The sequence below is a fragment of the Brienomyrus brachyistius genome, chromosome 1 (genome assembly GCF_023856365.1).
Source record: "Brienomyrus brachyistius isolate T26 chromosome 1, BBRACH_0.4, whole genome shotgun sequence".
In the NCBI taxonomy this organism is placed as follows: domain Eukaryota; kingdom Metazoa; phylum Chordata; class Actinopteri; order Osteoglossiformes; family Mormyridae; genus Brienomyrus; species Brienomyrus brachyistius.
Window position 1 is genome coordinate 11,108,853 of NC_064533.1, and position 17,493 is coordinate 11,126,345.

At 47.4% G+C, this 17,493-nt stretch overlaps 1 protein-coding gene across 5 annotated transcripts in view; it reads left to right on the plus strand.

The window, feature by feature from the left end:
- The window catches only part of anks1b (ankyrin repeat and sterile alpha motif domain containing 1B), a 131,232-nt gene that overhangs the window by 29,715 nt on the left and 84,024 nt on the right, over nt 1-17,493 (plus strand). For all 5 annotated transcript variants that reach the window (XM_049006100.1, XM_049006098.1, XM_049006101.1 and 2 more), the window contains exons 2-3: nt 7,470-7,550; nt 10,099-10,255. In XM_049006100.1, coding sequence (XP_048862057.1) covers nt 7,470-7,550; nt 10,099-10,255 — 238 coding nt within the window. The remainder of the gene's footprint in view (nt 1-7,469; nt 7,551-10,098; nt 10,256-17,493) is intronic.

Sequence of the window (17,493 nt, forward strand, 5' to 3'; positions counted from 1 at the left end):
GATGCCCACCACATCAGCACCTGCACATTTTTCCCTCCGGAGATTCAAACATGGACCCATATTCACTTACCCATTACCCATACCTTGCGTACATGTCGCCCATGCGATAAGTGCAATCATGTACATCTGTCTATCATACAGGTGCCATTCTGCTCTGTTTGCCAGCTCCAGTTTGCACAAATGCCATATTCTCCCCACTGTCATCTCATGAGCCAGTGTGCTTGCTGACGCATGCAGTCCCTCAGTGTTTACAGTGGCCGGGGGAGTTCCCGGGGTGGAGTTCCCTTGGCATGGTGGGAGCGTATAGGCATGTAGGTGACGGTAACTGAGCCGGCTGCCATGGGACGGGGGGCCCCACAGCTGTCAGGACTCTGCATGGCCAGCAGATGACCCCCAGGGTCCCTCTCTGCTACGTCGACTAACACCCCGTGCTTTCCTTAGGAAGAATTTCTTAATTGAATCTTTAAGTGACGCCTGCTGCGTCCCATTTAGCCCCGAGAGCAGGAAGTGCTCTCTGGTCACATGATTCCTGGCTCATTATAATGCTAAAATCTGTTCTGTCCAGGCGTCCCCCACTGGACAGGTCAGCGTAGGGTGACCAGATAATCCATGACAGGGAGGACACTTTGAGCTAAGATAATATTTGTGAACTACCATTTCAATTAAAAGGACCTGGATTGGACTTGCTGTGTGCTGATTGGTCAGTCTCCTATAATCATGCATGTGTCACTAATGTGAAACAGCTGGATGAGTCTTTCAATGAAACAAAAAAGCAGAAGCAGTCAAAGCAGAAGGGGAACTGAACTGTTTACCCAAGCATGGCAGCCTTTCAGTTTTAAAGTAGTTTGTAAAACCTGCAATAAGTCAGAGTGTCCTACTTGACATGGATTATCTGATCAGCACCCACAGCACAGGGATAACCATGGTTTGTGTATAGTGAGAGGGGCGGCATGGTGGTGCAGTGGTTAGCACTGTTGCCTCACACCTCTGGGACCCGGGTTCGAGTCTCCGCCTGGGTCACATGTGTGTGGAGTTTGCATGTTCTCCCCATGTCGTCGTGGGCTCTCCTCCGGGTACTCCGGTTTCCCCCCACAGTCCAAAAACACGCTGAGGCTAATTGGAGTTGCTAACTTGCCCGTAGATGTGAGTGTGCCCTGCGATGGGCTGCCCCCTGTCCTGGGTTGTTCCCTGCCTCGTGCCCATTGCTTCCGGGATAGGCTCCGGACCCCCCGTGACCCAGTAGGATAAGCGGTTTGGAAAATAGATGGATGGATGTACAGTGAGATGCAAGCTGCACGGATGTTTCATTACATTGCATTTTATTTATTTAATAGATGTTTTTGTCCATAGTGGTGCATAGGATCTCAGTAATTGGGGTTAGGGGCCATGACCAATGGCCCAGTGGTGACATCACTCTGTTAGCCATGAGATTCGAACCCACAACCTTCTGGGCACAGGCATAGGGACCTAACCTGCAGAGCCTCAAACCACTCCCTGTTGCCATTTTATGTTGGAGGCCTTAAGGTAGAGGCACAGAGAGGCGCCATCGTTCGTATGCTATCTGCTGCAGCCTTCCTCAGACAGCTGGCAACACACACCTTAAGATGTCTGACAGCTAGGAAATTCTGATGTAAAGAGGCAAAGTGTAAAGGAATCTTACACCTTAATCTTGTAATACAGGTGGCTACTTAAGACCTGAAAAAATGTAGCATATGTTCCTGGTTATTTCTCAGGGGAAAACTTGATCTTTTTTTCAGTACGTGTGTCTCTGTTATGATAAAGAGCACAGTAGGAGATCTAAAGATTAGACATCAGAAACATATAAGAAATAACAGTGAAATTGTTGAGATTTTCTGGCGGTTGCATTTCAACATGTCTGGAGTGGAGATAAAAGTGAAGAAGGCAACCAAGACCCTGCAGGCGCCTATTTTGTCGATCCGACCAGCGATTCGTGCGATTTCTCTGAATGACTTCTCACAAGAGAAATTCAGGTGCTGTGAGCCTGCACAATAATCATCATCTGGTCATTTTTATCGAGGCAAAACAGAATGAGAGTTTTCCTTCCTGTTCTATTGGGGAAGGATTCACCCTTTGCTGATTGTGTTACTCTTTGCTAAAACTATTGTTCTGTGGACAGTGGAAGCTGATGTCATTGGAAGGTCAGACTTTTGCTTGACAACCCCCCTGTTCCAGGCCCCCCAGAGGGAAATAAATATGCCTGAAAATCTGCCTGCCGTTTGCCCTCGCTCATCAATGTCTTTGGCCAATCAGAAGCAGGGTGCGTTGCCCAGCAGTTGCATTTTCTAAAATGAAACCATCGCCCTCAAACGATGTTCTGAGGTTTAGGCCATGCAGGCCTGTTTCTAGTCAGGTGTGGGACACGCAGTTTAGCCTAAGATATGTCACCCTGGGCGTAGTTTTAAAAAGATCAGTGGAATGTCAGGATGTCAGTGTTTATCACTGATCCGAGCACTTTGTGCTGGTAGATGGACTCTTAAGAAAAAGCTCATACAGGAAATGCCTGGCTGCAGAAATGTGTAAACAGTACAACTGATGTGAGTCACTGTGGATTTGAGCATCTGCTGAGCAGTGAACTAATACAGGTTCTGATGAAACAGCGGGGGTATGGACACAGATTGTCCAAGGACTGTCCATGGGCTCTCTGTAACCTCAGAGTTCTGACTCTGAGCACAGGCTGTCCATGGGCTCTCTGTTACCTCCAAGTCCTGACTGAGCACAGGCTGTCCATGGGCTCTCTGTAACCTCCGAGTCCTGACTCTGAGCACAGCCTGTCCATGGGCTCTCTGTAACCTCCGAGTCCTGACTCTGAGCACAGCCTGTCCATGGGCTCTCTGTAACCTCAGAGTCCTGACTCTGAGCACAGCCTGTCCATGGGCTCTCTGTAACCTCAGAGTCCTGACTCTGAGCACAGGCTGTCCATGGGCTCTCTGTAACCTCCGAATCCTGACTCTGAGCACAGCCTGTCCATGGGCTCTCTGTAACCTCCGAGTCCTGACTGAGCACAGGCTGTCCATGGGCTCTCTGTTACCTCCACAACCTGACTCTGAGCACAGCCTGTCCATGGGCTCTCTGTAACCTCAGAGTCCTGACTCTGAGCACAGGCTGTCCATGGGCTCTCTGTTACCTCCAAGTCCTGACTGAGCACAGGCTGTCCATGGGCTCTCTGTTACCTCCACAACCTGACTCTGGGCACAGGTTGTCCATGGGCTCTCTGTTACCTCCACAACCTGACTCTGAGCACAGGCTGTCCATGGGCTCTCTGTAACCTCCGAGTCCTGACTCTGGGCACAGGCTGTCCATGGGCTCTCTGTGACCTCCATATTCTCCTTTAGTCACCCACCGTTCGCAGTCTACGTTTTCAGCAGTTACCTTCTGAAAAACTACACTCAGCTCCATTCTCCTGAGTCAGCTGAGGACATGGGGAATGAGCTGCTCTAGTCAGGGAGGGGGAAGGCAGCCAGGCTGCTTGAGTCATGTAATGATTAAAAACAAAAGCCAAATAATCGTATCTGGTGCTCTGCCAGACCGCCAGGATAAAAGCCACAAGTGGCGATGGGGTAGCGGCCGAAGCACTGAGAGGAGCCTCACGGGCAGACTATGCATACTTGTTAAAACACATGCTCCTTAAAATGCATGCTCACTAAACTGTGTCAACCGTGATGCATGTTTGTTAAAAGGACATTAGTTCAAAGTCATGATGCGGAGGACAGAATCAGCTTCTCTGTTACAGGCTTAACCTGAGGGCAGGGCTTGTAATCCTTACAGGATGCAGCTTCATGAAATTAGTTCTATCCCTGTGGCTCTTTGACCCTTAGTCCCGACGAATGGGCCAGCTAGTTTATTAGAAAAATAAAATAATTATACTATGATATGTCAGCATTAATACTAGACCCACGGGAGTAAAAGTGACTCTTGGCTGTTCTCCAGTGCTGATCACACCTCTGCAGCGTGTTTCCCCGTCACCGCCAGGCAGATAAATCACTGAGAGCACCCAGATACTTCAGGATCACTAATTGGATTAGCTTCAAACAGGCATCTGTGGTCATCGGGCTGCCCGACCCCGGCTTAACCCGTCAGAGGCCTGTTAGTGATGGATGGATGGATGGACATCAGCTGGCGGGATGTGCAGGCTTCCCGTTACCTTTACGGTGTCATGGGTCGTGACCTCTGACTCGTTGTTTGTAGCAATGCTCGGTTTCATTTCCAGGGTTAAATGCCTCGACCTTGACCAGGCAGAGGCTAAGCTGCGGTTGTGGGCGGAGGCGGCCTGGTTGTTTCGGTGGCGGTCAGCAATTGGTGAAGCGGTCACTGAAGCCACATGCACCCAAGGGAGGAGTGCTGCCTTCTCACCACCAAGCCCCGAATCAGCAAGCAGCCGCAGAATACGGGAAATGGGAAGAATTTGATCTGTTGGGGACTACAACTGATTTTCCATTTTCAAGCTGACCTCACTGTGTTGGCCAGGGGTGGCAATCTTGTGACTGGACATGTCAGTGTGGGCTTTTGCTCATATCTCTGTCACACACGCAAGTGTCTTTTTAGTTATGAGACTGTTTATAGAGTTTTTAGACAGATCTGAGGTGTAAATGTAACAGGTGAGTTGTCAGCTGGCTATTGCTGCAGCATTGCTACAACTGGCACCACAGTTAGCCATGGTGGAGTTTTTCACCCCATGAGCTGGGAAGAAGCAAGAATGTGGGCTGTCTAGGGGGTCCCCGAGGATTGGGGGTTGGGCAAAGCTGTGTGTGTGTGTGTGTGTGGGGGGGGGGGGGGGGGGTCAAAACCATCTTTGGAGTGAACTTGTACGAGTGCAGGGGCTTTGCTACGAAACACTGTGGAGAAGAGTCAGTCATGGTGGGGGCGGATTCAAACCATAGGCAGCAGATTCACGGTCCTGTCCTGCTCCTTGTTCCTTTATGGATGAAGCCACACCTGCGTCTCCCATGGGACAGAAGCTGCCCTTGCAATGAGGACACAGAGGCGTCTTTGACTTCCGAGGAGAGGAAGCTGAACCTCTTTCAGAGCCGAGAGCGGGCCCCTCTCACTCTCTGCTGTTTCCCATGCTGTGCTTCTCAGTCCCATCGCACCTATATAAGAGGCCCTCTCGCCCCATAGCGTTGAGGTGTAACAGGCTTATCGCCTCTACCCAACACCCCCCTGGGTATGACATTTTCATTAGCACTGCGCTACCACACTTTGCCCTGCTCTTTGTGTGCCGGCTAATTAGATTACAGCCTCCTAAACGGCCTTTCATGCAGAGAGAGTCTCTCGGATTCCCCGACACTCCCCTCCCATCAGGTCCACGCTCTCCTGCGTTGAGGTCGGCTTAATTACTGTGTTAACGATGGGTCTCTCACAGCTGGAGTGCCGAATCATCAGCGGATCGATGCCCCATGGAACCCGGCGTTGTGTTTCTGTGGCAACGGTGTCCCATCACTCTGTGAAGGCTTGACACTCGTGTTTCATTCCTGCGCTCTGTGCTGTGGTTGTAGGAAATGGGCCTGGGGCTAGAGAGGTGCAGGTCTGGACTGCGTGGTGGTTCTGGAATCTTCAGTAACACCTTACGTATAGCATTTATGTATAATGCATTATATATACCTTCATAATGCATTCATAAAATATTATAAACACGACTATATAAAAAGACATAACACATTATAGCCATAATGCATTATGAATGCTGTCAGCTATAATGCAGTAGAAATACCTACATAATGCAATACAAAGCATTAATCCTTATATTTACCATTATAATGCATTATGAAAGTATCTATACTGCATATAGCTGCATAGAGCTTTTATAATGCATAATAAACATGGCTGTAATGTGTTATGCCTTTTAATTAATTATTATATCTGTGTTTATAATATTTTATGAATGCATTATTATACATTATGAAGGTATCTATGATGCATTATGATGACTGCTTAAAATAAAGTGTTACCGAATCCTCTTCTCAGAGTGGGTGTCCTAGTTGTGGGGTAGGGATGAGAATTGTATGTGTTTTGAGGTCGTTGTTTATGTTTTTTGTGTGTGACACTTGGGATGTGTGTGTTTGAGATGTGTGTGTTTCAGAGTAATAGCACTAGTTAGACTGAGGACCATATTTCAGCTTGTGGGGCACTATGGATCACATGCTCCCCAACCAGAAGAAGGCGCCACTTGGAAACTGCACGGAAGCACAAATACGTGTTTTGTTTCTCTTGCTAAAATGGCCCAGGCTGTTTTGAAGCAGAGAGGGACACACAGAGGCATGAATGATATGAATGGACGTTGCATGCGCTGTCTTTGGCCGATGAATGGGCCGGCTAGCTGGGAGTGACCTGACAGAGTAGCACGCAGCTGTGAGGCTGCCTCTAGCTTGCCTGAAGCATATCTCAAACTCTGCTGCCCCTGCCGCCTCCTCCACCCCGACTGCGGTTACAGATCCGCCGAGCAGCTGCGCCGAGTGTGTGTGTGTGCATGTGTATGCGTATGTGTGTGTGGTGTGTGCCTTTATGTCTGACTGTAGCCAGATCTGTGCATCCTTTTTTTATTTATAAGCTTGTGTGGTATCCTGTTAAAAAAAAAATCTGAATTCGACATACTGGCTTCGGGCTGGGTTCATTTTAAAGTGTGGGTTTGGGCTCAAAGGCACTACATTCCTCCGGTCCACAGCCTCACACCTCTGCTACCCCCCCTTACTGGCTCCCTGTGATTTTCTGGGATGGTCTATAGTCTCCTCTGTCCTCCCAAGCAGTCGGCTAACCTCACCGTCACCGACATTCCCGTCCCATCACACTGGAATGTTTTCTCCGTCTGATTGTTGATGGTGTACGGGGCGTCTAGACTCTGCTTCTGGATGATTGACGGTTGTTATTTTGTTTCCCCCGTTTGGAAATCCCGCTAGTGGAGGGGTTAATTTTATGTTTTGTGTGCCTGTCGAGATTCACATTCCTTTCACTTATTTATTCGTTCAATGAGCTCCTGTATCCTCACTTAGACTTTCACGGAGGACGCTTCCCGCGCCAACGGCATCTGCAGCTGCAGCTCCACTTCATATGTAACATAATACAGGGGAAGAGCCACTTCTGGGTTATTTCTTTATGAGGTTCAGCCCCATAACTCTTAGCCATGCGATTATCTCACATTATTTGGATGCTTCCTAAATGACAGCTTGCAGACACTTCCTTCTGCACTACGGTATGTTAAACCGGGGCAGTTTAGCATCTTTCTCACGAGTGCAACAACTGGACCTTTCTGGTGCCCAAATTAGTTTTCTTTTGACATTTAAACCGGCAGCACCTGGTTGTGACCTCATTACCTAACCTGCTTAACTAACACCAGCTCTAAATTTTATGCGACTGAGGACAAAGGATTGTGTGTCTGTGGTCAATCTCACAGATGACCATATACTGCTTGCGGGTCATGTTAAGGTCACTGACTTGTTCGTGTCTGATCTCCACAGCATCTGGCGAGGACTGAACGTGAACTGCGCTGACAGCTCGGGGTACACGCCCCTACACCATGCCTCACTCAACGGACACCGGTAGGAGCATTGGATCAGTATGTTGGTGGTTTGTGGCTTAGCAGGTTAGGCTTCTGTGCCCATGATCAGAAGGTCACAGGGTCAGATCCTTTCTTCAGCCACATTGTTACATCTCTCTGCCTATTGATATTTATCTAGTAATTGCACAATATATATTGTTGCTGTGTTGTATATTACTGTTTGCACACTTGCAATTGCATTCCTCATTGTTGCTGTTGTAAGATTTGTACACAAGCATTTCACTCACACTTTAGAGTGTTAAATGGTTTGATCTGATCTCTGTTGGGTCCCTGAGCAAGGCCCTTAACCCTCAAAATGCTGCAGGAGTCCTGGATAAACGGCTGACCCTGTGCTTGGATCCCAGGCTTCACTCTCACCTATATGTGGGTGTCTGTCTCAAAAAGGAAGTAAAACAGGATATGCAGTGCGATTGTACACATGGCAAACGAGGCATCATTTCATAGTGGGAGTGTTGTTTTTGTCAACACACAGATCATTCTTTTGAGTGACCTGCAGTAACATGTTGATCATCGCAGTCAGGGTGGCAGTAAGTCGCACGAGGCCTGGGATCATCATTCTTTACCAGGGTCATGCTGATACTGCAAAACTGACCTTTGACCTTTTGATGGGTATGAGTTCTGACGAACAAGAATGCGACCTTTAGAGGATTAAAGCTGACTAATACATCTGTGTTGAGCCTATTCCATGACCTACGCAAATGGCCAGTGCTGCCGCGCAGTTATACATCTGCGTTGAGCCTATTCCATGACCTACGCAAATGGCCAGCGCTGTCGCGCAGTTATACATCTGCGTTGAGCCTATGCCATGACCTACGCAAATGGCCAGCGCTGTCGCGCAGTTATACATCTGCGTTGAGCCTATTCCATGACCTACGCAAATGGCCAGCGCTGTCGCGCAGTTATACATCTGCGTTGAGCCTATTCCATGACCTACGCAAATGGCCAGTGCTGCCGCGCAGTTATACTTCTGCATTGAGCCTATTCCATGACCTACGCAAATGACCAGCGCTGTCGCGCAGTTATACATCTGCGTTGAGCCTATGCCATGACCTACGCAAATGGCCAGTGCTGCCGCGCAGTTATACTTCTGCGTTGAGCCTATGCCATGACCTACGCAAATGGCCAGTGCTGCCGCGCAGTTATACATCTGCGTTGAGCCTATGCCATGACCTACGCAAATGGCCAGTGCTGCCGCGCAGTTATACTTTTGCGCTGCTGTGTCTGTGTCACTTAGAAATCACACCGGCAAACTGCTAGGTGATACATTGGTTTGGATCTTGCATTTATTGTCTTCCCACCCTGCAGTATATTCAGCTGTTGAATCACATAATTGAAACAGAAAAAAAAAACATTTAACAGCATCCATTCTAACATGTATCCATTTATCGAGTCCTGGTCACATTTGTGCTACTCCAAACTTCTGTAGACAAATTTAGAAAATTGTCGAGCTTCTACAAAGTCACTTTTTATGCATTTTCCCTTCCAAAGTTAGTGTCTGTACTACTTTTTACTTTTCTTTAGTCTTGTAAATTATGAGCAAGCTTAATGGAGGTAAGTGAAATTGGCACTGTCATACTTCGTGTTTTGTAGACCTGTTGCTACGATGCCTAGGGTGAGTTATTTAATGCTACATATAAATAGCGCTTCAGTTTCAATCAGCAGCATAAGTACACCTGGAATTGCATGCCTTCTTTAATCCCATTAAAAAGGACTGCTACCAGGCGGACCAGTCACAGTTCTTGCAGTTGCCGCAACATGTAGGTACATTTCTGGGGAGGTGCACATCAGGCTACAGGGAGGGATACTCTGTAGGATCCACAGCGATGCCAGTTCAACGCAGAAGTATGAATTAGCCTTATGTCCACGTTTTTTACCCCATAATAATTCACCCCACGGAAGCCTCACCCACTCTGTGCGATTGCTCGAATTAAGCAACCCATTAACCTGAATTTTATTTTGTTTGCGAGAAGACCCATCCATAATTCCAGTCCTTTAATAAGCTCCATCCACCTTAAAATCTCACTCCTGGCACAGTGCTCCTCGTCCAGCCTGTCTGCATCACAGAGGCACCATGGGAAGTAGGCTGAAGAGAGGGCAGCCTCATATCTCCTAATCTTCTGCAGAAGGAGGTAGATTATGGCGTGATTCCACTAGCAAGAGCACAGCACGCAAAAGCTTGTCATGCTCGGATAGGATAAGGAGGAACAATATAGCGTTTGGAAATAAACACATTGAGCATAACACATGTGCACGTACGTTAAATACTGTTTACAATTCAGATGTGGAAGGCAGAAAGTGGTTTATGTCATTATGAGTGTAATTTCAGTACTGAGATTACAGCAAATTACAGGTTCTGGTAATGTATGGTTTCAGATGTTTCCTTCCGGCGAGTTGAATCCAAAAATCTGTGACAGGTCGAATGACTGAGCGACAGCGAGAGGCTGAGCTCCTCCTTTGCTTTTCCCGGTTTATCAGATGGGAGGTGATTGTGCTGATATCCCATGAGCCTCATTCTCTTTCCCTCTCAGGGACGTGGTGCTGAAGCTGCTGCAGTTCGAGGCCTCCACCAATGTGGCTGACAGCAAGGGCTGCTTCCCTCTGCACTTGGCCGCCTGGAAGGGTGACGTGGAGATCGTGCGCATCCTCATCCGCCATGGTCCCTCCCACTGCAGGGTCAATGAGCAGGTGGGTGGGATGAAATATTGGGAAATTAGCTCAGTGTCCTCTGTTTATGTCTTGGGAAATAAGCTCAGGTCCTCTGTTTATATGTTAGGAAATAAGCTCAGGTCCTCTCCTTATATTGTGCAAAATAAGCTCAGGTTCTCTCCTAATATTGTGGGAAATAAGATTAGGTTCTCTCCTTATATTATGGGAAATAAGCTCAGAACCTCTATTAATATGTTGGGAAGTAAATTCAGGTCCTCTTTTTATATGTTGGGAAATAAGCTCAGATCATCTGTTAATATGTTGGGAAGTAAACTCAGGCCCTCTACTTATATTGCGGGAAATAAGCTCTGGTTCTCTGCTTATATGTTAGGAAGTAAACGCAGGTCCTCTGTTTATATTGTGGGAAATAAGCTCTGGTTCTCTGCTTATATGTTGGGAAATAAGTTCAAGTCCTCTGCTTATATGTTAGGAAGTAAACGTAGGTCCTCTGTTTATATTGTGGGAAATAAGCTCTGGTTCTCTGCTTATATGTTGGGAAATAAGTTCAAGTCCTCTGCTTATATGTTAGGAAGTAAACGCAGGTCCTCTGTTTATATTGTGGGAAATAAGCTCTGGTTCTCTGCTTATATGTTGGGAAATAAGTTCAAGTCCTCTGCTTATATGTTAGGAAGTAAACGCAGGTTCTCTGCTTATACAGTATGTTGGGAAATAAGCTCTGGTTCTCTGCTTATACATTGGGAAATAAGCTCATGTCCTCTGCTTATATGCTGGGAAGTAAACTCAGGTCCTCTTCTTTGATGTTGGGAAATAAGCTCAGGTCCTTCGCCCAGAGGTGCTGGCAGTGGCCTTTGCAGCAGTGTGGCCCGTGCAATTTTTCATAAGTGTAATAGGCAGTGCTGTCCTGTTCCACCCGCTAATGACCAGCTTAATCCCTGTAGCAATTAAATTAAATACACTCCCCCGTAAAGTGCTCAGGCAAAAGTTTGCTGTGATTAATAGTCCCGCTCTGGCTGTAAAGCACCATTTTGCAGTGGCTGGTGCTGCCACCTCCCAGCCTCTTTGAATGGCGCCGTTAGGGTTAGCAGAGCGTTAGCTGCCCACACGCTGCCTGTACTGTGCCGGAAGCCTCATCTGTATGTGGGTGAGGGTGTATTTTCTGTTCCTAGAGCCGCATTTCAGTAACAGACCAGAAGTGAGTTTTGCAGTTAGTAAACTAACCAGAGCGGTTTCCGAGCTCAGTTCATTGGTGGCGGCACTGTATATAGGCATGCTTGTATTTTCACGCAGAAATGACTCAGCAGAGAGTTATACAGATATTCCAGATAGCAACCTCTTCTCTCAACTGTTTGAATCATGTCAGGTTTTGGAAGCCTTCCTTGGCCGGTGTGTCTCACACTTGTGTATCTTCTGGATGTATACTGTGATTCGGGGTTCTACGTGATATATAGAGACAGCTGAAGGTTTCTCCAGTGGAACCTTTCTGCCTGTACTCTCGCACTGAGGCTGGTGAGTTTGCCAGTGTGACATTGAGGCTCTGGAGGTCAAGGATGCCAGCTGTCCTCATAGTGCGAAGAGGGGAGGGTAAAAATGGTGCAATGAGACGTCAGTTTTTCAAGACCTTACCTATGCACTTCAGGAGCACAGCTCTTGACATATGAGTGGGAGAGGAGATAAGGAAAAAGCCGGCTTCTGGTATTTCATATTTTGGCTGCATTGGTGTGTGGCAAGGGCGGCATGGTGGTGCAGTGGTTAGCACTGTTGCCTCACACCTCTGGGACCCGGGTTCGAGTCTCTGCCTGGGTCACATGTGTGTGGAGTTTGCATGCTCTCCCCATGTCGTCGTGGGGTTTCCTCTGGGTACTCCGGTTTCCCCCCACAGTCCAAAAACATGCTGAGGCTAATTGGAGTTGCTAAATTGCCCGTAGGAGTGCGTGTGAGAGTGAATGGTGTGTGAGTGTGCCCTGCGATGGGCTGGCCCCCCATCCTGGGTTGTTCTCTGCCTCGTGCCCATTGCTTCCGGGATAGGCTCCGGATCCCCCGCGACACAGTAGGATAAGCGATTTGGAAAATGGATGGATGGATGGATGGATGGTGTGTGGCAGCCAGGCCGCATTTGACCATCTGCACTCACGCAGCAAACGCAGCCCTTAGTTTCCTGAGCAATCGATTGGCCGGCATTTAATGAGCTGCCTATTTTGAAAACACTAGATCCTCACTGTAGTGTGTCTATAATTTGTGATCGGTGCCAGAAGAACAGTGAATGCGACTTGTCCTACAGAAACCTGGGGGGGGTTTGGGTGCTTGCATGGGACGAGGCTGTGCCGGGCTCTGTCGGTGCTGCTAATTGGATCCAGGTGCTGTAACACATAGGAGCTGGTGGAAGCACCGTCTGAATAATGGGAGTTTGCGGTGATGGTAATGCAAGTACCTATAAAACAGAAAATGAATGTTACTCATTACTCATCACTGAGGGTATGGATTCATTTCAGGGAATATTTGATTGTCTGCTGTATAGGTGTGTGTGTATGTGTTTGTGTGTGTGTGTATGCGCATGTGTGTGTATGTGTGTATGTATGCATATGTGTGTATGTGTTTGTGTGTATGCGCATGTGTGTGTATGCATATATGTATGTGTGTGCGTGTGTATGTGTGTGTGTTAATGTTTATGTGTGTGTATGCGTATGTGTGTATATGCGTATGTGTTTGTGCGGGTGTGTATGCGTATGTGTGTGTGTGTGTGTTCCTGAAAAAAACTGAGAGCACAGACTTCAGTCAGCAGAGAAGATCCACCCCTCAGTTGTGATTATCAATCTCTCTTGACTGACAAGGAAATCAATCGCATCTCTAAGTACTGTACTTTGCGACAGTAAATTGCAGCTATTGAAACACAGGCCTTCACTCTTTTGACAGATGTGTCACTCTTTTCATCTCCGTCCTTCAGTCAGAAACCTCCAAGCAGGGAGTTTTCATACTGCGGAGCTGCAGACTGCGGAATATCAGCAGCCGCCGTGCAGGACCCTTTATCTCGCATGACCCCGGATGTCTCCCCGACACCCAAGCGTCTGTCCCTGTCTCCGCTTGACTCGCTGACACAGCTTCAGCGTCAGTCTGTTCTCTAACCTTCTGCTTTCAAAAAGGAGGTAATAGAAATCAACTTTAAAAGGGCGAATCATGAATGTGTGGCACCGTCTCCATCGTACGTCGCTTTGAATAAAGGCATCCGCTAAGTAAGTGTAATATATTGGCCGGGCTGCGATGGGTTGGTCTCCTGTCCTAGTTTCTGCGGTAGGCTCCGAACCCCCCACAACCCTGCATAGTATAAACAGGTACAGAATATGGATGGATGGTTGGATGGATAGTATTGTCTTGGGTCCTCAGCCAGTGTCTCCAGTAAATGTCGTGTATGGTTTCATTACACAGAGACTCATACTGCGTGGTTAAATGACATAAAAATGTTTTCAGATGTGGATTCAGCAGTTAGTGATTGGTTAGGGTTTGGTTATGGTTATGGTTATAGTTAGGGTTACAGTTACAGAGATGAGACCCTGGTGTGTTGCATTACTGCTTCAACACACATTTCTTCAGTTACCTTTTCTGGTCCCAACTGGCTTTTCCCCGGCAGTGACTGGCAGCGCAGGGTAATCCCACACACTGCGCGTTTCAGAGCTTCGAAGAGCTTTCATCACTAGTGCTGTCACAATAAGCGTGTGTGGGCTCATCTCGCGGCTGGACCTGGTGATGAACCACAAGGGGCTGCCCTCATCACGTGCTGTGGATGCCGAGCTGTAGGGGGCGCTGTCTCTTAGCAGGCTTGTGGGGGGGGGGGGGGGGGGGGGGGGGGGGTGTGGGAATGCTTTATAAATAAAGTTTGAAATGAAATCCAGGTGGGAGTTTCGCTCAGCTTTGCTTCTCACGAAAGAGTAACTCACTTGGGTAGACGCCAGGAATGGCCGCCTCAGAACAGTTAAGGAAAAATAGGCTTTTTATGAACCCTCCCCCCACTGCCCCCACTTGAATAATGGTAAATAAAGACAAATGGATCAGTCATCTTTGCCCTTACGTGATATGCAGGATTAGCCAGTGTCGTTTATATGGGCTTAATGACGATGGCGCTAGTTGAACGCAGAGACGGAATCCCTTCCAGCATCCGGTCGACAGTGGGGTTTAGGTCATGTAACACGGGCACCTCCCCCCAAAGCACGCACTGCTCCTGAGCTGATGCCGCTGGCCCCCTTTAACCTGCGTCACTCCTGTGTCTCCTACAGAAACTGCAAAGAGGGAGAATGAAAAACAAAAACCAGAAGCAGAGGAGAGGAAGGAGCAGGGGGGTCGGGGGGGGGGGGGGGGGAGGAGATGGGTGTGAATAAGACACTGCTGTCCTGCAGGGGTGTGAGACTCCACCATATGTGGTTCTACTGTGGAGTCACCCTCTCAGCTGGAAAGCCCCACTGCATGATGGGAGCTGCACGTGAAAGCATTCTTGCACTGTGTGTGTGTGTGTCGCTGCGACCTCATTAACTGGCGAGAGCGGCTGACACATCTCAGGAATGTTTTCTTAGAGACGGCGGGGGAATGAAGGGTCGTGTCGCTCCCTGAATCATGACCCTGGGGATGGGTGCGTGCTGGGGGGGGGGGGGGGGTGGCTCTTCGAATCTTTTTAACCCTCTGCTACCTACATGGTAAAGTGAGGTGTTGAAGTGTCACACACAGGGCCCAGTACAGATGCTGTGTGCAGGTACCACACCCAGTGCCTAATACAGGTACTGTGTGCAGGTACAACACCCAGAGCCCAGTACAAGCACTGTGTGCAGGTGCCAATTGTAGAACCCAGTACAGTCACTGTGTGCAGGTACCACATCCAGAGTCCAGTACAGTCACTGTGTGCAGGTACCATGCCCAGAGTCCAGTACAGCTACTGTTTCGAGGTACCACACCCAGAGCCCAGTACAGTCACTATGTGCAGGTACCATACCCAAAGCCCAGTACAGGTACTATGTGCAGGTACCAGTACGGGTGCCACTGTCGGATTCCTGTTAATTCTGCTGCATTGCAGATCCCTAATTACTTTGCTCCATAATTGAACTGATACTGTGCTAAGGTACTCACACTTCTCATCTCTCACTCCACAGGATATGGTTCTAAACTGTTTACATTGGGAGGCAGTTTCATGTTATGTGTATCCACAGGTTTTGTCTCACTTCCAAAAAGCAAGGTAGCTGAGAGGTGCATAAAACAGATATTTAAGGAACTTACTTGTGTAACAGAAGCTTTTTGAAAAATTGTCTATTATTAGTTTTGATCTGTTAGGGGTCATTAATCGCTGTTTGTTTGATGCAGTGGGAATTCCCAAAAGTTTAGGAACAGAAACATGTGTGTAGGTACATGAACACGTGCGTTGTGAGTTTGTGCGTGAGATTCCGTTAGTGCTCATTGGTGTGTGTACACGCATGCTTCAGCATACCATCCAAAATTGTCTCTCCCATGCGAGCAGGCATCACTTGTCCAGTGGGAGAGGAATTCTGGGCCAGAAGCAGTGCTGGACAGACTTTCCCAGGCAGAGAGCTCCCTGAGGAGAATCTACCAGGGCGCACACATGCTTCTACTTACAGAGCCTGGGAGCCACCTCTGCGTCACAGGAAATGAACTCTGACCTTTGAACTGCAAACCACTAGATGTGACCATGAGCTGTGATCTGGCCTATGTTTTTATGGGCTGACAGAAATGGTTTGGGGGCACCGGGGCTGAACAGATCAGAAGTAATCTGAGACACAGCCGCAGTGAGGTGCTGCTCCCTTTCTGCGTCTCTGCATCATGCTCTCCTGCACACAGCTTACATGTGTTTTGCAAGGATCTCTTTACATTTTCCTGAATCAATTTAGTTTGTAGTCAGATTTTCTCAGCATCCATCACCTAAACTATGAACCACGTAGAGACACACACACACATCATCCCTGAATCAGTATTTGAAATGTTTCTAAGTTAAAGCAGTGGACAGCTGTTATTTAAGTTTCATTTGTCCCCTGTAGATGTTAACCACACTGCCCCCTGGTGGACTACATGAAAGAAATATTCCTCTGTGGAACACTATATTTTTGGTAAATTAGTTCCAAAGTACAAGCAGCATTGTTTCATGTATGTGTGTGTGGTCCAGATATACCTTACCTTGTGGGGACCAAATGTCCCCACAATGTGATGAATACCTGTTTTATTTTACTTTATGGGGACCAGTTTCCAGGTTCTCGTATGGGAAAGCTCTATTTTATAAAATATATATATATATTGGTCGCAAAGCGAATTTTCCTGTTAGAAATAATGGAAACTCAGATGATTCGTTCCACAACCCAAAAATATTTATATAAAAATGATTAATATGAAATAAAAATAAAAAGTAAAAATACATAAAACAAATTAACCTGCACTTTACCTTTGAAAAGAATCGTGGATGGTGTGAGGGAGATGAGAGAGAGGAGAAGAGGAGGGTTATTTTGTAGGATGACTTTCACTATAACTAAAGGGATCACTGCTATCTGTTGGCTCACTGGAATCTTTTTGTGTGACTTTAACAAGGAACCTATCCAATGACCGCTGCTTTTGCTTTTGCCTTCTTTCCGATTTCGCGGAAATGTGTACATTGCATTGTCGTTAAACAGATTCATCGCTCGCACTGCTACACCCTTATTCGGATGATGCTTTTCTACTAAGTTTTGACTATACGAGTGAGGCACGCCGACTGGGACCAAGCATGGGAGGCGATTACCCACAATCCCGCAGAGAGAGAGAGAGAGAAGAAGAACCATCGGCTCAGTTGTAATTACATGACACTAGGCAGACAATGCGTATACGTGATACTCGTATTGCAAGACCTCGCTCATTTATAAAATTTAAATTTATTTTTACATTTTGCTTGTCTTGCAAAAAACACTCGCATAACAAGTTACTCGCAAAGCAAGGTTTTAATGTATATATATATATATGGACGAAAGCATCATCTTAATAAATAACATGTAGGTGTATTGTGAATGTTTCACAGCATATTGTTTTATAGTGAATTGTTCTATAATTGGTGATCGCCATGCGTTTTGCATGCTGTGGTCTTGTTAGCAGCTGCCATGCATATGGCGCCTTATCGACGAATGCCTGTTTCAGTTGCGCGTGTTTGTGGGTGTATTATCAGCCCCCGCTCAGCTGAGCATACCCTGTGCCTTGTTGCTGGCGAGGGGGAGATAAGGAGCAGTGCTGCGCTGTGAAATATCGCC